The sequence below is a fragment of the Phyllostomus hastatus genome, unplaced genomic scaffold (genome assembly GCF_019186645.2).
Source record: "Phyllostomus hastatus isolate PE091 unplaced genomic scaffold, TTU_PhHast_1.1 phas_scaffold_129, whole genome shotgun sequence".
NCBI lineage: Eukaryota > Metazoa > Chordata > Mammalia > Chiroptera > Phyllostomidae > Phyllostomus > Phyllostomus hastatus.
In genome coordinates, this window is record NW_025334009.1 from 9,045,366 (window position 1) to 9,061,574 (window position 16,209).

The 16,209-nt window shown below is 46.5% G+C and overlaps 1 protein-coding gene across 2 annotated transcripts in view; it reads left to right on the plus strand.

Moving 5' to 3' along the window:
• ULK4 (unc-51 like kinase 4) overlaps positions 1 to 16,209 on the plus strand; it is a 311,597-nt gene that overhangs the window by 106,030 nt on the left and 189,358 nt on the right. For both annotated transcript variants that reach the window (XM_045857407.1, XM_045857405.1), the window contains exons 28-29: positions 5,102 to 5,153; positions 5,250 to 5,394. In XM_045857407.1, the coding sequence (XP_045713363.1) occupies positions 5,102 to 5,153; positions 5,250 to 5,394 (197 nt within the window). The remainder of the gene's footprint in view (positions 1 to 5,101; positions 5,154 to 5,249; positions 5,395 to 16,209) is intronic.

Consider the following 16,209-nt stretch of genomic DNA (forward strand, 5'->3'; position numbering starts at 1 on the left):
ATGAGGCTGAGTGGTTTTTCAAATGTTTGGTGACCATTTGGGAATACTCTTTTATGACGTGCACATTCAAATCGGCTTTTTTTCTTTTTTGGACATTTTTAATCTAATTTTAAACACTCATTAGCATAAAGAAGTTCATAATATTTTCTTGCCACCTATTTTCAGTGTCTTTTGAATCTAATATCTCCTTTCAAATGTTTGCCATTTATTGTTCCTTTTTTAATCTTTTCTTATAATCTGACCAGAGGTTATTTTTAGTTTTATCAACTTTATCAAAGAACCAGTCGGTTTCTTCCCTGTTTTTCTTTGCTTGGGTGTGCTGGTGGCAAACTCCGTGATAAAGTCATTGTTTCTTGAGGGAGGTTTTGTCTGGGTATTAAATTCTAGGCCAGCAGTTATTTCTGTTACTGTTGAATATTGTGAAGATGTTACTGCATTACCCTGTGTTCTGAATTGTAGCCACTGGGAGTTGAGCTGATGGTCTGTTTTTTGTTTTTTTTTTTCTGTGAAAATAATCTTTGTTTTTTTTTCCCTCCCTTTAAGGAGTTTTTGGAGGGGCGAACGGGGAGGATCTTTGGTTTTCTGTAGATGCGCTGTGATTTAACTAAATGTAGCCTTTTATTTATTCCGCGTGGGATTCTCTGTGCCTCTTGAGTCTGTGGGTTGTCTTTTTCCATAGTTTCTGGAAAATTCTCAGCGTCCTCTCTGCTTGTTCTCGCTCTGTCTCCCTCCGCAGCTCAGACCACAGGTGCAGTGGGCTTTCTCACCGTGTTTTCTGTGTGTCCTGTCTTTCATCTCAGGCTTATGTTCCCAGGAATCTTGTTTTTATTCTGGATAATTCTGTTTCTGTCTTCACTGTCCTCTAGTTTGGTGCTAAATATAGCCATTGACTTATTTTTTTCACGTGCAGAAGTTTTGTTATCAGTGGGAATTCTGCATGTCTGTTTTTATATTGCTTTTTATAATTTTCTGTTCCCTGAGTGTATTTCCCAGCGTGTGGTGTATTCATTCACGTTTGAAGGATTTTGCTGTTTTACACTAGGTACGACAACTCCAATATCAGAAGACAGCAGTGTGCTGTGGTGTCCACTGCAACGTGCTCGTGTCCAAATTGGCGTGTGTTCTTGGAGACCTTCCTGGTATTCACTGCTCGTGGCCGCAGGCATTCCCTGAAGCCCGGCCTGCCTGGTTCCTCCCCCAGAGGCTTCGTGTCCATCTGGGGCTCTGTCAGCCAGGGCTGCCTTACACCAAGGTCACTGGTGCCCGTTTTGCAAATCCCCGAGACTATAGTCTGAGATCGCGGCTTCCCAGGGCAGCCTTCTCAGCCTTTCCCAGGAGTGTGAGTGTGTGTGGAGGGTTGGTGACGAGATCTGGCTCCCCTTGTTACTCTGGGTGTGCGGTCCCCGCTCCTCTGCGCCCAGCTCGGCATCGGAGACCCACAGAACTCCGCGTGCTGGGGAGACGGGCACTCAGACCCCTGTCTCTCGCCCTGGCGGGCCCTCCTGGAACTCGATGTTTGTGTCATTGGTAAGCGCCTCCAGGGCCCAGCCCGTGAATGGGCTAAGATCATTGGACACACATGCTCATTCTGAGAGTTGAGTTCTGCTCCAGCCTCTCCTTGAGGCTTTCATTCAGAAATTGGTCTGTAAATTTCCTCATTGTCTTTTTGGATCTTAAGTATTTTTAAGATTTTGTTCTCTTCTATTTTGTCTGGCATTTTTAAAGTCGTTTCCATCGAGAGAGTTCATTCAACAGTCCCCACTGTCCGCAGGAGCCCTGTGTACTGTGGTCGCTTTCTGAGGAATGATTCTCAGTCTGCTCTTGAGACAGTGTTTGCCTCGGTGTTGCTTATTGACTCTTCTCTGATGAGCAATAATAACCTGATGATAATTTCTTTGTGACCCAGCAGTTATAAATATCTGTACTTACATTTAAGTAGACATTCACTAGTTGATTTTCCACTCATGAAATGCTATGGTAATAGTCATTGAAACTATCGTGTGTATTATGAGAGGAGCGGTTTCGTGGCAACTCCTGGGCTTCGTGAAAGTATTTTTTAGCGCAGTGACTTGTGGGAAATCCTCTAATTACCACTGCTTGACCGTGGCTGGAATACAGGGAGTTGAGGATTCAGCACCCCGAGGAGCAGAACGTTGTTTGAAATGTTAGCATAGCCTGTGTTCAAGGTCACTGATCGAAACTTGATTATATGGAAGTGGTTGCATGCATTTAATTCTTGCTGAGCGTGAGTGCTTAACTGAGATTTTTCCCCCCAGAGTTCCCAGAGTTTAGCCTATTCAGTGCTTCAGAGTTCGGAATGATCAGTGTGGCCTGCAGCGAAGTTAGAAATGCGACAATAATTTGGTTGGGACAGAGAATTTGTTCCATGCGTGGTGGTTTCAATATGTGTTATAATAGGAAATGGAAAAACAAAGGTGATTCTTACCAGAAGATTCTGCTAATAATATACATAAGTCACCTAAAATGCATTTCAATTTCTTTAACTTAAAAGATTAAGCTACGTCATTTTTATGGAGAACCTGCCTTTTCGTGAGTTTTTAAACTAAAGGGTGGAGGCTAATAAATCATCCGGAGAGTCCGTGAGGCTGCAGAACCAATGGGACCCTCAGAGACTTCCGGTGGGAGGGTAAGCTGGCCCAGCAACTTGGGAAACCTGTTTGGCAGTGGCTACTGAAGCTGGTAAATGTAAGCTTATGTTTTGCAAAGCTAACTGCTATGAATTAGCATACCTGTTTACCTATCCGTTGATCATCGGCATAGACTTGTATTCATTCCGTGTGTTTTCCGTAGCTACCGTGACAAATGACCACACGTGGAGTGCCTGGACCCAGCACAGAGTCCGTGTCTGACCGTGCTGGAGGCCCGAGTGCAGAGCGGGTCCCCGGGGCGGATAGCGGGATGTCAGGACACCTGCGCGTTCTTTGCAGGCTCTGAGGGGAAGAGCTGTTTCCTTGCCTTTTCCAGCTTCCGGGGGCTGCCTTCACTCCTTGGCTCGCAGCCCCTTCTTCCATCTTCAAAGCTGGCGGCACAGCCTCTTCGAGTTTGCCACTCTGGCTCCTGCTTTTGCTGTCACCTCTGCTTCTCCGACTCTGACCCTCCTGCCTCCTTCTTGTAAGGACGTTGGGTTATTATTACACTGGGCCCACCTGTATAATCCAGGATGGACACCTCATCTCACAATTCTAACCTAATCCTGCCTGCAAAATCCCTTTTCCTGTGTCAGGCAACAGATGGGCGGGTTCCAAGGCCTGGTGTGGGGGCACCTGTCTATGGACATTCTACCACGGATTCCTGTTTCTATCATTTTGTGCTCAAATGACACCAGGTTTGGCCAGTGGAAACGCTCTCAAGTTGGCTCGTGTGTCCTTGTGACACACCCCAACACCCTTTTGAGCTATTCTTTACTTTCTGGCACAGCGAGATATTCTGGCCTGCCCCGGGAATGAGTCCTTTCCCCGAGGAGCCCTGCATCCCTTCGCTGGGAAAAGGCGTGAGAGACAGCAAGCAGGGCTCTAAGTGTGCTTCCGTCTCCTGAGATGTCTGAGCTTCTAGGCCCTTCCAGGAAACACAACTGGGATATCTGTGCATGTGTGTATGCATGAGAACACACGCACATAACCCACTCATATGCATGCTTATATATCATGCACGCACATGCATGTAACATATTTTGAAATCATGAATTCACATGTGTCTTCAAGCCTAACCCACCCCCACACAGTTCTCTCTCGCCTTCCCCCGCTCATAGTTGTGTGTCCTTCCTCCTCTGCGAAATTTCTGGTCTCTAACAACATCAGCACATTTTCTCATGTGCTTAATCCTAATACATCGGAAATTGTGACAGCATTGCTTCACCTAAGCCAGTACAGAAACGAGCCTAATGAGATGAACTGAGAGAACTGAGCCTCTAGTGTGAAATGTACGTTTATCTGGCCGCTTGTCCCGAGCCGCGCCGTGTTGACCGTTGGCTGTAGCTGTGAGTTTCAGAGTCCGGTATTCTCTGTCACATCCTTGATCTGTCTCTCCTCTTGTCTCTGGGTCCCCGTAGGGATTCCTTCCTCAAGCCCGTGCCTTGCAGCTCCCTCCGTCGGAGTCCTGTGTTATTGTACAGGGGGCCTGTTAACGTGCTTGGTGAGGTGTGGGGGGCCCTGCCTGTGCAGGGCGTCATTTCATTGGCTTGGGCAGCAGGGCGGGGGTGTTGGGCTGTGAACCTTCTCCGGCCTGTTTATCAGCGTAGAGAGCGCAAGTATACAATTAGGATTAGGAATCAATTCAGCTGTAAACAATAGGAATTTTGTTTAGGGTTGCCAAAATAGTTCATCAAATGAGGTAATAGATACCAAAATTAGACCTTGAAAGGGATTTGTCCTTTCTTCATTGTCCATTTTTTAAAATATATTTTATTGATTATGCTATTACAGTTGTCCCATTTCCCCCCTTTATTCCCCTCTGCCCTGCACACTCCCCACCCACCGACATTCCCCGTTGTCCATTTTTATTTGGGAAAACAACTTGCCGTTTTGGAGGTTTGAAACCATAGTTGGTTGTGCTCTGCCTGATGTTACTAGTAAATCATAGAGGTGGTTTGTAAGTGGATTTACATCTTTTGCATTTATTTCTAAAAATAACCAAGATTACCTTGTCCTAGTTCTTGGGTGTATTTGACAAAACCTGAGGATCACATGTCTCCTTTCCCCCAACATTCTGGTCGTTGTTTATCTCAAACTCGAATGACGATCACCAGCTTATATTCATGAATTTGATGGTTTAATGCCAACCCACACCTATCGGATTTTCCATTATATACTAAAGTTCCTTGCGTGAACCCTGCAGGTTTTGATTAATTACTGCTTTGATGATCATAATTCACTTTGACCCTAGGACTTTTTCAGAGTTAAGTCAGCTTGATGGTTTATTGAAGATCATGCAGGCTTGAAATCCAGGATGAATTTAGCTGTTGATTTTTCCCCCACTCCTTTGATCAGTGATTCTGTCTGTGGGAAAAAAGCGTAGATGGTGCTTGTTACCAGTTTTGTGTTTGTCGAGATTTGAACCAAGTCCTTCACATCTTTTCTTTCAGGTTGTAGATTATATCCTGCCACCCTTGGTCTCCTTGGTTCAAAGTCAAAATGGTGAGTGACCACGTCGGCCCGAGGCCCAGCAGGTACACGTCCTGTCTTCACTCTGTGTCCTCGCAGTCACAGGCTCGGCGTTCTTTTCTTTTCAAGTGGAGTGGAGACTCTTCAGCTTGCGGTTGCTCTCAGAAACCGCATCCCTGCTGGTGAGCCAGGAGGCCGGGGACGGCGGGAAGGAGGCGGACGTCGATGCGGACAGCAACCTTCTGGCTCTCATCAGAGACCGCTTACTTCCCCAGTGAGTACCACATGTGCTGCACGCACACAGAGACGGGTGGGCTGTCCAGGGTGCTTCTCTTGGATTAGTTACAGTGACGGCATCGGGGTCTCCGTGTCCTTATATTCACGTCCACATGCTTATGTACTCCTTGTAAGAGAGGTTAGAAACAGAGGCAGAGACTATTACCTGCAGAGGGCCCTGGAGAAATCTCAGTCCGTCTTGCAAAATATCCATTTAGAGCTTTTACTGTGTTCTGCAGGCACCCGACTCTGAGGTTAGGCAGAGTTAAAGGTGTTTGTGGCTCCAGGGGTGATATGTATTATTCAAGGTCAGCTTGATCGGAGTACTGAGAGATGAAATTGGGACTTTTCTGGGCCCTGCTCCGAAATCATAGAAATGGAAATCTTTTTCCCTGCCAAACTCTTGTAATGGAAATTGTTTAGTTACAAACAATTTTTTTTTTGGAGGGCTTTCGTGGAACAGGTAGTGTATTCATTAACAGAAAGGAGTTATCTTTGCCTTTTCATCGCTCACACAGAACATGGGGATGACCATGGAGATCTAATCTCCTGCTGTTGGTGCAGTAACATGCCGCACAGGTTTGGAGCTGAGAGGCAGTGGGCTGTCTGTCCCATGTAGCCGAGGTAGACTGTCCCGTGTAGCTGGGGTGAGCAGTGGGCTGTCCCGTGTAGCCGGGGTGAGCAGTGGGTCATCCATGTAGCTGACGTGAGCAGTAGTCTAGGCCAACCCGGGTTGTGTAGGTGTGTTCTATGAAGCTCAAACAGTGACGAAATCTCCTACCGATCGATGTGTTCCTCAGAGTGGGTCCTCATCGTGGAGGGGCACGTGATCGTGTTGACTGTGTGTGTGCTTATGTGGGCAAATACGACTTTGTGTCATGGGATTAATTCATGCTGTCGGTGCTGATACTTCTAAACTATAGGTAATCATATGCTTCTTTGTGACAATAAGATGCCTAAAAATGGAGTTTCATGTAAAATGTGATTTTTGAAAGGTGCATTTTACATATCTCCCATGCAGCAGCTTTTAGAGAACCACCTTTCAGGACCCGAGATGTCCCCACACCGAAGGGACAGGTTTCCTCCAACAGGACTTCACAGTTTAGTAATAGCTGTTGATACGCATGTGGAATTGAAATCAAATTTCTTGCTACCTGAAGTTCACCCACTTCTGGAATTGTGTGTAAAATGAAAAGCATTAGATCTGTAGTGGAGCGTTTCTGTTTTATTTATTTGTGCTGGGATAAATCAGACACATTTCCTCCAGCGTGCATCTTTACCTTCTCTAGAGGTGAGGGAGGACAGAGGAAAATGCAAACGTAGGCCACGCGGCAACTCAAGAACAGAAGGGGTGTGGACGACTGGAGGTTTTCAGTAAGCGACTTGACGTGCACTTGGGATGACAGTAGGGCATTTATTGGGATGTGGTCTGGGCTGTTTTCCGAACCGTGGACTGGTTCCGAGGTGAGGGGCAGGTCTTGGCTCGGCACGTCATTCTCTGAGCCTCAGTTTCCTCATCTGCAGAATGGGGACACTCCTGCCTAACTCAGAAGCTAATTGGGAAGATGAAATGGGGCACTTCTTGTAAAACACTGAGTGCGGTGTGTGGGACACGGTACAGTCTTGACAAATGTTTAGCGCTCCTCCTAGTATGATTAGCTCCATTGTTATAATCTCTCCTATTGTCCTTCAAAGTGAAGATTTTAACGGTAACATGATAGTAATAGCGCATACTTCCCAGAAGTGAGGTGGCCATTAAATATATGACGCTGACGGTGCTTATCTGGCACGTGTGGTAGGGGCTCAGTACGTGTTACGTAAACATGTTTAAGAATGAAAGATAAATAATGCATTCATTTAACCTGGACCCTTAGAAACCTTGGCAAGAACTTTGGTCTTGGAACTTAACTCTCGGTAATTACAAGTTTAGAATCGCTAATAACAGGAAAGCTCATGTCCTCCACTGAGTATGTAAATATAATGACTTAAAATTCTGAACTTTCTAGAGTTTATAGGAGCCATGTGGCAACTGCTTCGCTTGGGCAAGTCTGGTAGCGCCCCTTAGCGGCGGGGATATGTTCCCAGACCCCCGGCAGATGCCTAAAACCGAGGACGGCCCCGAATGCTAATCCACTCCTTCAGCTCTGCTGGCAACGTGGCTGCAGCTTCCTCATTGGCAGACGCAGCCTCCCCAGTGGCTTTTGTATTGTTCAGTCCAGGCCTCTTTCCGTATCTGAATAACCATCCTTTGCCTGTCGTCACTGGCTGGGTGTCATTCATTGCAGGGGACCCCTTGCTGATACAGGCTCGATACTTTCTGGGGTTTCATGTTGCGATCAGTTGGAACACATTGTCTCTCCCTGTCATCCACCCCCAAATGTCATGCCTTTTCCGTCTTAACTAAGCACTTACTGTGCCCTGTGGCTGTAACTTCTGCAGTTTGATATGTGACGGCAAAAAACCTAGTGTGAAGTTTTTTCCTTCTTTCCAATTCCATGGACAGAAGATGTGTTCTTGCCATAGATCTCAGCAACCATAGCAAATGATTTTTTGTCTTTCCTTATTAAGTTGAGAACTCTCACTTCTTTATACTTAAAGGAAGCACTTTATGTCTTTGTTTCGGCACATCCGAATTGCCAGCATCACTACTCTTGCGCTTTGGGGCCGTTATTGGTAAAAGAAGGGTGCCTTGAACACCAGCACTGCAAGGCCGAGACAGTCCTCCTCATGAGGGAGACGGCTACTGGGTGACCAGTAGGTGGGCAGAGTGTGCAGAGTGTGTAGGTACTCCGGACAAAGGTGGCTCCGGTCTCGGGCAGGACAGAGCGGGGCGGGACGAGATTTCATTACGCTACTCAGACAGCACACCAATTAAAACTCAGGTACTGTTTCTGGAGTTTTTCACTTTGCGTTTGCAGGCTGCGGTGGGCCACAGGTAACTGAAACCACGGAGAGCGAAACTGCAGATGTGGGGGGGTCCTCTGCACACATACCAGTGTCAGTGCTTTTCATTTCATTCGTGTTTTAATCTGCTTTCGACCCTAATACTGGGGAGAAAGCCAAAGGAACTGCCTTTTCGTGGCTCCCCAGTTTTTACATGAAAGGGTCGTATTAGGTAAAAGAGTATTTTATTTGCAAATCACAACGCTCAGTGCTGACTTGGAAAATAGTTGTTTACTCACATAGCTGAGAAGTCCAGGACTTGCGTTGGCCTCAGGCAGACCTGCACTCGGATCGGGGTTTACTCTGCAGATGGCGGGTTTGGGTCCCCCTCGCCGCCTCTCTGCTCGGCCTCCCTCTGCGTGGCTTTGTTCTCAGGAATGCTCTTTCTTGTTGGTGAAAGGCTCCCAGGCACGGATCCTGGAAAACTAGTCGATGCCTCTTCCAGTAGCCCTGGTGAAATTTTGAGGAAGGACAATAATTTAATCTTGTTAAATCCCATGTAATACCTGTGACCCAGGTGCTCATCAGAGCTGTTGTGTGATAGGGATGGAAACTCAGTCGTAAGAATAAATATCTCGTTAAAATAGAGATTAGTTACGGTTGTCAGAGAAACAGAACAACTAGGATGCGTATATCTACAGAGAGAGAGAGAGAGATTTATGGGAAGGACTCGGCTCACGCGTGTCTGGAGTCCTAAGATCTGCAGTCGGCAGGCTGGAGACTCCGGAGGGCCGATGGTGTTAAGCAGGGGTGGGAAAGCTGACAGGCCGGCCCCCCAGAAAGGCTGACATTTCGGTTCCGGTCCAAAGGCAGCCGAAGAGCCGTGTCCCGGCTGAAGGCAGTGGGAGCAGGAGGAGCTCCCTCTCACTCAGCCTTTGTTCTGTTTACGTCTTCAGTTTATTTATTTATTTTTTAGGATGATTTATTTTTATTTTTATTATTTTTTAAGATTTTATTTATTTATTTTTAGAGAGGGAAAGGAGGGAGAAAGAGAGAAACATCAATGTGCGGTTGCTGGGGGCTGTGGCCTGCAACCCAGGCATGTGCCCTGACTGGGAATCGAACCTGCAAGACTTTGGTTCGCAGCCTGCGCTCAGTCCACTGAGCTATGCCAGCCAGGGCTTTACGTCTGCAGTTTAATTGATGAAGACCGTCCCCATCAGGGAGAGCAATCTGCTTTACTTAGTCCTCCGACTCAAAAATCAACCTCATCTGGAACCGCCCTGGTAGACACACCCAGAACAGTGTACGAGCAAATGACTGGGCATCCTGTGACCCAGTCACGTGGACACATAAAACTCACCATTACCACATCTATCATAAATACCATAAATGCCTGACTTTATGAATGATGAATTAATATCCAAGGCCTACTACCGTTTCTCAGTGTACATGCTTTCCTTTCTGAAGAGATGAACTTCAGTTACAAGCATTTGGTTAGTATGTAGAGGATTATAATATCACAGGGAGACGGTACTGGGGTTAGACTCTGAAACCTGGGCGTGGCTGGGGAGAAAAGGAGAGGGCACCCTGGGCAAGAATGGGGAAGACCAGGGCGTGGAGGAGGCCGAGGGGCGGGCAGTAAGCAGGCAGATACCTGCAAGTGGGAGTCCCAGGAAGGAAGCTCGGAAGAGAGTGTGTTCTCCCTTCGCCGGCCCGTTTGCTCACTGACACTAACCGACAGTGTCTTATGTCACTGGCACGTTTCTCGTTCACGGGAACATATTAACGGCCAAGCTGGGCTCAGCCTCTGCCTTTGTGGGATGTGCTGTTGGGTAGGGCCAGATATTTCAGAAATCAATCATTTTTTTTAAAGATTTTATTTATTTATTTTTTAGAGAGGGAAGGGATGGAGATAGAGAGAAACATCAATGTGCGGTTGCTGGGGGTCATGGCCTGCAACCCAGGCATGTACCCTGACTGGGAATCGAACCTGCGACACTTTGGTTCGCAGCCTGCGCTCAATTCACTGAGCTACACCAGCTAACGCAGAAATTAATAATTTTTTTAACTGAAGAAATTTGTAAGTCCTGCAGGTAAACATGTTTACTTAAATATGAATTAAATAAGACCCTGTGAGCCTACTCAGTGCTCATAAACCTGCCCCCTCTGGAGCCATTCATTGCACTTACTGTTCCTTCGCTTTCGAGTTTCACCGTTCACTCATCTAAGTTCCTAAAGCTGAGGGCTTCCCTAGATTGTATGAGCTCAGGATACTATTTCCCGTGGCCTATCTGTTAATATCTCCCAGAACTCTAGTGTTCCTTTGATCAGAATTTTGAAATACGACTCAAGGGCATTTCCGTTAATGCCAAGAGCAAGAAAAGGATGCTCACCCTCAAATGTTTAACTCTGACTTACAAGCATTAACTAGTGTTAATACACTCAGTGGCTTAACTGAGCATCTGTCTACTAGGTCTTGCTCTGTAGGCGAGAAGCCTACAGAAGTGCAGCGTGACTTTGGCTCTTCGCCCAGGAGCTCATGCCACTGAAGTCAGGGGTCTCTCTGCTGGGACGAGCCCCTGTCTGAAGACTCCGGGAGAAATCCGCTTCCCAGCTCATGCAGGCTGTGGGCAGAATGGTGTCTCAACGGTTTGTATTAGTTTCTTAGGGCTGCTGTAACCCATGACCGCAATCCAACTGGCTTAAAACTGCAGAGATTTACTCTTTTCCCGATTCGGGAGGCCTGACGCCTGAAATCCTAGTGTCAGCAGCGCTGGTTCCTTCGGAGACTCTAATGTAGAGCCCGGGCTTCTCCACACCTCTCTCTGGTGGCTGCCCCAGCCCTGGGTCCCGGCCGTGGCCCTCCCGACTCTGCCCGTCTTCCCTCGGCCTTCTCCTCTGTGTGTGTGTGCGCAGGCTCGCCTGTGCCTTTCTCTTACAAGGACATCTGTCATCATATGCAAGGCCGCCCAAGTTCAGGACGACCTTATCTCCAGGTCCTTGACTACATTCACAAAGACCCTTTGCCCAGACAAGGTCACACTCACAGGTCCTGGGGGTTAGGACTTGGGCGTGGCGTTTTGGAAACCACCAGCCAACCAGTACTTAGCTGCGAAACGGAAGTCCTTGTCCTGTGCTGTCTTGCGTTCCTTTAGTGGCCCTTCCGTCTGTCAGTCAGCAAGAGTGTGCCAACCCCCCGCCCCCATATTTGCAGTTTCTCCCTCCCTTCTGCCCCCAGCTCGAGGGGACTCTGCTCGTTAAAGCTGGCGATGTTGGTCATCGGTAACCCGGGTCTCGTGGTTGGAATACACTTGTATTCGGATCTTGGTCCTTCCATTCCCTTGGTTCCTGTGCCCTCACTTCCCCCCTCCCCCCTTCTTCTTTCAGTCTCTCCCCCTCTCTTCAATGTAGGTGAGCGCCGGTAACATCACTGAGTTACCTGCATGATTAATGCAAAAAAGTTTGTTTTCTGGGAAGAAGGATAGCCACACATACTCCGAAAATGACCATGACTTCTTTTCCAGTAGAGAGACCGGATTTAATTGTAAAGGTTCATGCGGAAGAGAAGAGGGAATACTTAATAGAACTTAAGCCCAGAGTGACCTTATTAATTAAAAATTGGCGCCTCTCAGAAGTTTCATATCAAAGTCATTATCAGTGAGATCTTAGTATTGAAAGTAGTCTTTCGCTGACTGTTTGAACGTCTTATTTAATTTATTTTTTTGAGATTTGTTACATAAGGTGAGGGCATTTCTCGTTCAATATTTAGCTGTCGATGGGATCAGGTTCTTCACTGGGAAACACACCATTGGTATTCTTGGGGAAGAGGACATGTCAGTGTGTGTACCAACGTACTACGCTGTACGATTGTGCCTGTGAGATAGGAAGCCCTGCCTCTCCCCCTCCTCCCCTCCTGCCTTCCCTCGGGAGGCTGTAAGTTGGGTGGCACCTGTGGGGAAAATGGGCCGTGCAGTTGGCCTTTGGTAGACTGGAACCACTTTGTCAGCAAGGACCTTAGTTTTCACATTTTCTTGTAGCTTTGAGTGTATTGTATTTCTCTTAAATTTTAGAGAGAGAGAAACATTGGTCTGTTGATCCACTTATTGATGCACTCATTGGTTGCTTCTTGTATGGGCCCTGTTGAGGGGATCAAATCCATAATTTGGGCGCATTGGGGTAATGCTCTAACCAGCCGCCAGGCTACACGGCCGGGGCAGCGTGTTGTACTGAAGGGAGATCGTGCCGATACAAGTGTGCTAACAGTATTTATTGTGACAATACGGCAGTCAGCGTTTTCCTCCTGGGGCAAGTGAGCACTGTCTCTGCCTTTCTTTGGTCTCCTGGGACCTGTGCAATTACCAGGGCCACACTGACTTTGTAAATCGTTAAGGCTCTGTTTTGCAGAACCTGAGAATTATTTTCCTTACAAATTAGAATGGTCTGACCCTTTAGATGGCAACACAGCTGTAGAGTGGTTCATCTGTCTTTGGAATAGTGTCCAGCAAAAGTCACGCGTTTGGTTTCTGTGCCGGTGGTTCAAGGGACAGTCTGTGGTTCTGTATTGCATCACTTAATTATGTGCGTTCTGTGTTAGAATAGGCGTGAGTTTAGCCATCTTTGACGGCGACCAGAATAGAAAGGAGTATTTCGTTTCTGGCCTTTCCTCAGAAAAATTGTTTTTGCAGGTAAAATTTAAGTCACAAATATTTTTGCATCAGAAAGAAGTATGGTAATGTTCTGCTTTTTTCCTTTTACCTAATTCTTTTATGTTTTGAGTGTATACCTAAATCAGTGCATTTAAGTGCAGTGATCTCCCCCTCCTTGATTTGAATAATTTAGTTAGATAAGATTAAATATTTTTTCATCTTTGATCAGGATCATTTTAGTACTTTAAGTCTTTGGAATAATGTTTTATAAATATATTTTTGATTTATTTCTCTTTTGTTGTCATGCTATTTAGGCCTTCTCACCCAAGATTATGTGACTATTTACACATTTTAGCATTCTAATGTTGTTAAAGTTTTTCACTTAGATTTTTAATTTATTGACAGTACGTGTTTGTAAGATATGAGCTGACGGTTCTAACTCCCTCTCTATTACTTTGTTGTCCATTGTTGTCACCTTTCTTTCCCTTTAACTTATATGCGTATTATTTTTTTTTGAGGTTTTATTTATTTATTTTTAGAGAGGGGAAGGGAGGGAGAAAGAGAGCTAGGGCTTATGTGCGTATTCTTGATCCCTCCCTACACATAATGATTGTCGTGGTTTTATAAAGTATTTTAGCTTTTATTTAGACTCTTCCTCCTTGTGTTTCTCCTAAAGTTTCTTGGATATTCTGGAATACTCCTCTCCCCCCAGTTCTCAGAAACCTCCACAGAGCTGTGAAATGTCAGGGTGTGGCTTGATACCCACAGAGTGGACCTCCACAGGGTCGGGTGCCCCCGCTTCCCCCCAACGAAACAGGTGCCCCTTTGCACTTGGCCAATTCTTTGGTCGCATCCCTGGAATACAGCCTCTCAGTAATTTGGAGATATTTAGGTAGTCGTTTCAATTTTCTGCCAGCCTACCTGGCTGGGCACTTGTTCCTGCTGGTGCTTGACAAGACGGGGAAGACTCCATCCCTTGGGCCCCTGAATGGGAATTTTAGATGTTCCCTTTCCTTTGGGATAGATGTGAACTTAGGATGCATGGCTTTTCCTGCCCGGCTTCCAGCCGACGGGGACCTAGCAGGGGTCCCTTATTTGGGGAGGATCCTGGAGGTGGAAGAGTGGGGTCTTGGAGCGCTATCTGGACGGTGTACCCTTGACTTGGCAGTGACCTCAGTCTGTGGCCAGGCTTGGGGCACATGGTGTGGCCCTCTCCAGCCCCTGACCATCAGCATGGGTCAGCAGCGCACTGGTTGCCCTCCTTCGGAGCCATTTCAGGGGCCTGGGTTTATCATTATTTTCTTGTTTTTTTCTTTCTGCCAAGTGGCATTCAGAGCAGTGCGAGATCCCATTGCCATCAGTTCAGCTGCTTTATCTGTCTTTGGGAGAGAAGCTCCCATTGCCATCAGTTCAGCTGCTTTATCTGTCTTTGGGAGAGAAGCTGAATCCATCACAGCATTCTTTTGCCAAGTTCTTGCTGACTGTTACAAACCTCTCTTTGACTGAACTAAAATGCATTCAAAATATTCGATGTTTGTATTCTAAATATATCCGTTATGACTTTTATATGTTTTTTCCCCCAAGGGGAGAAAAACATAACAATAGTCTTTGCAAAAAATTCTCATGCATGGGCTGGTACAGGTTTCATTCTTCCCTCCCGTTTCAAGGTTAGAGAACCTCAGACAACCTCAAGACATTTGTATTCCAGTCAGTGATGTCTCACCAGTGTCCTCTGTTTACATGTAGAATCTACCTACTCATATTCTAGCAGATTCAATTTAAAAAAGTGAAATTTGTTTAAAAATGTTTTATGTGTTCTGCTATAGAGATACTATTGAGATTTCTAGTAGTGTCTCAGAAGTTGTCTGCATTCGGTTTAGCGTCTTCTACGCAGGCATGTAAGGAGATCACGTGGGAAGCTCTGTAAAATCCCTGGGCTGTGGTCCTTCCCTCAGTGCTCCAGCTCATTGGGGAGTGGGGCGGGGAGCTGGGCGTCTGGGGCACCTGAGCGACTCATCGGAAGTTTCTCACCCGCATTTCAACGGAAATTCTCTGCCTGGCAGTTTCAAAACACTGGTAAGCTGTAGAAGGGCTCCTTCTTCTCTTGTCTTTTGTTGATGCCGCACTGTAAACTCAGCAGTGGTCAGTTTTTCTGCTAAGGACGTGTGTCCTGAAGGGTTAAGTCAGAGGCGTGCAGTGTTCAAATCCTGTATATTACAGAGAAATGGGCCCTTGACCACCTTCTGGACGGTAACTTTGGAGCCTTTGGAATATATCCTGCCCACCGAGAGGGTCTCAGTATACACGGGGCCTTGAATCATGCCATATAATTTACATTAACTGTGTGTATCACAGTCAGAGCCTCGGGCTGCACTGTATCACTGTGACCTCCGGAGGGGCTGGAGACTGAGTAATGGGGTGAGCCACGCAAGCACCCCCTGCCTCTGTGACTGACCCCTAATGAAACCCTGGGTGCCAGGGCTCCAGGGGGCTGCCCTGGCTGGTGGCGGTCCGCACGGGTGTCACACCTGGTTGCTGGGAGGTGTGAGCCCAGTCCACACAACTTCACTTTGAGGGGACAGCTCCAAGCTTGTGCCTGGCCCCCCTGGGCTCCACCCTATGTGCCTTAAAACATTTTTATGTATTTATTTTTAGCTAGAGGGGAAGGGGGGCAGAAAGAGAGAGAAACATCAATTGGTTGCCTCTCCCATGGCTACCCCCACCCCCTGGCCCCGCAACTGGGGCCCTGGCCTGAAACCCAAGCACGTGCCCTGATTGGGAATCAAACCAGCAACCCTTTGGTTTGCAGGCCGGCACTCAGTTTACTAAGCCACACCAGCCAGGGCCACCCTAAGCGCATCTCATCGTTGCTGATTTTAATTGGTATCCTTTCACTGTAAATTAGCCATAATCGGGAGTATAACAGCTTCTCTGAGTTTTATGAGTTCCTGTGGCAAATCATCGAACCAGAAAGTAGTCTTTGGTACCGCTGACTTACGATGATAAGAGCTTTTTATTTTACAAGACTATTAGAGAAAAGAATAATGATTTCTCTCTAGTATGAGAAGAGTTGTTCCTTTTAAAAATTTTGCTTAAATTGGATGTTAAATTTTATGAATACATTTTTATCACTTCTAAAGATGTTTCCTTGAGTTTTATTTTGTCCACATGATAAAATGCACTGTTCTCCTAAATCTGAGATTTTTCATTTCTAAGCACTGCTTATGCTTGGTTGTGCTCCTTATTTAAATATACTGTTCTCTTTGATTTGTTAATATTTT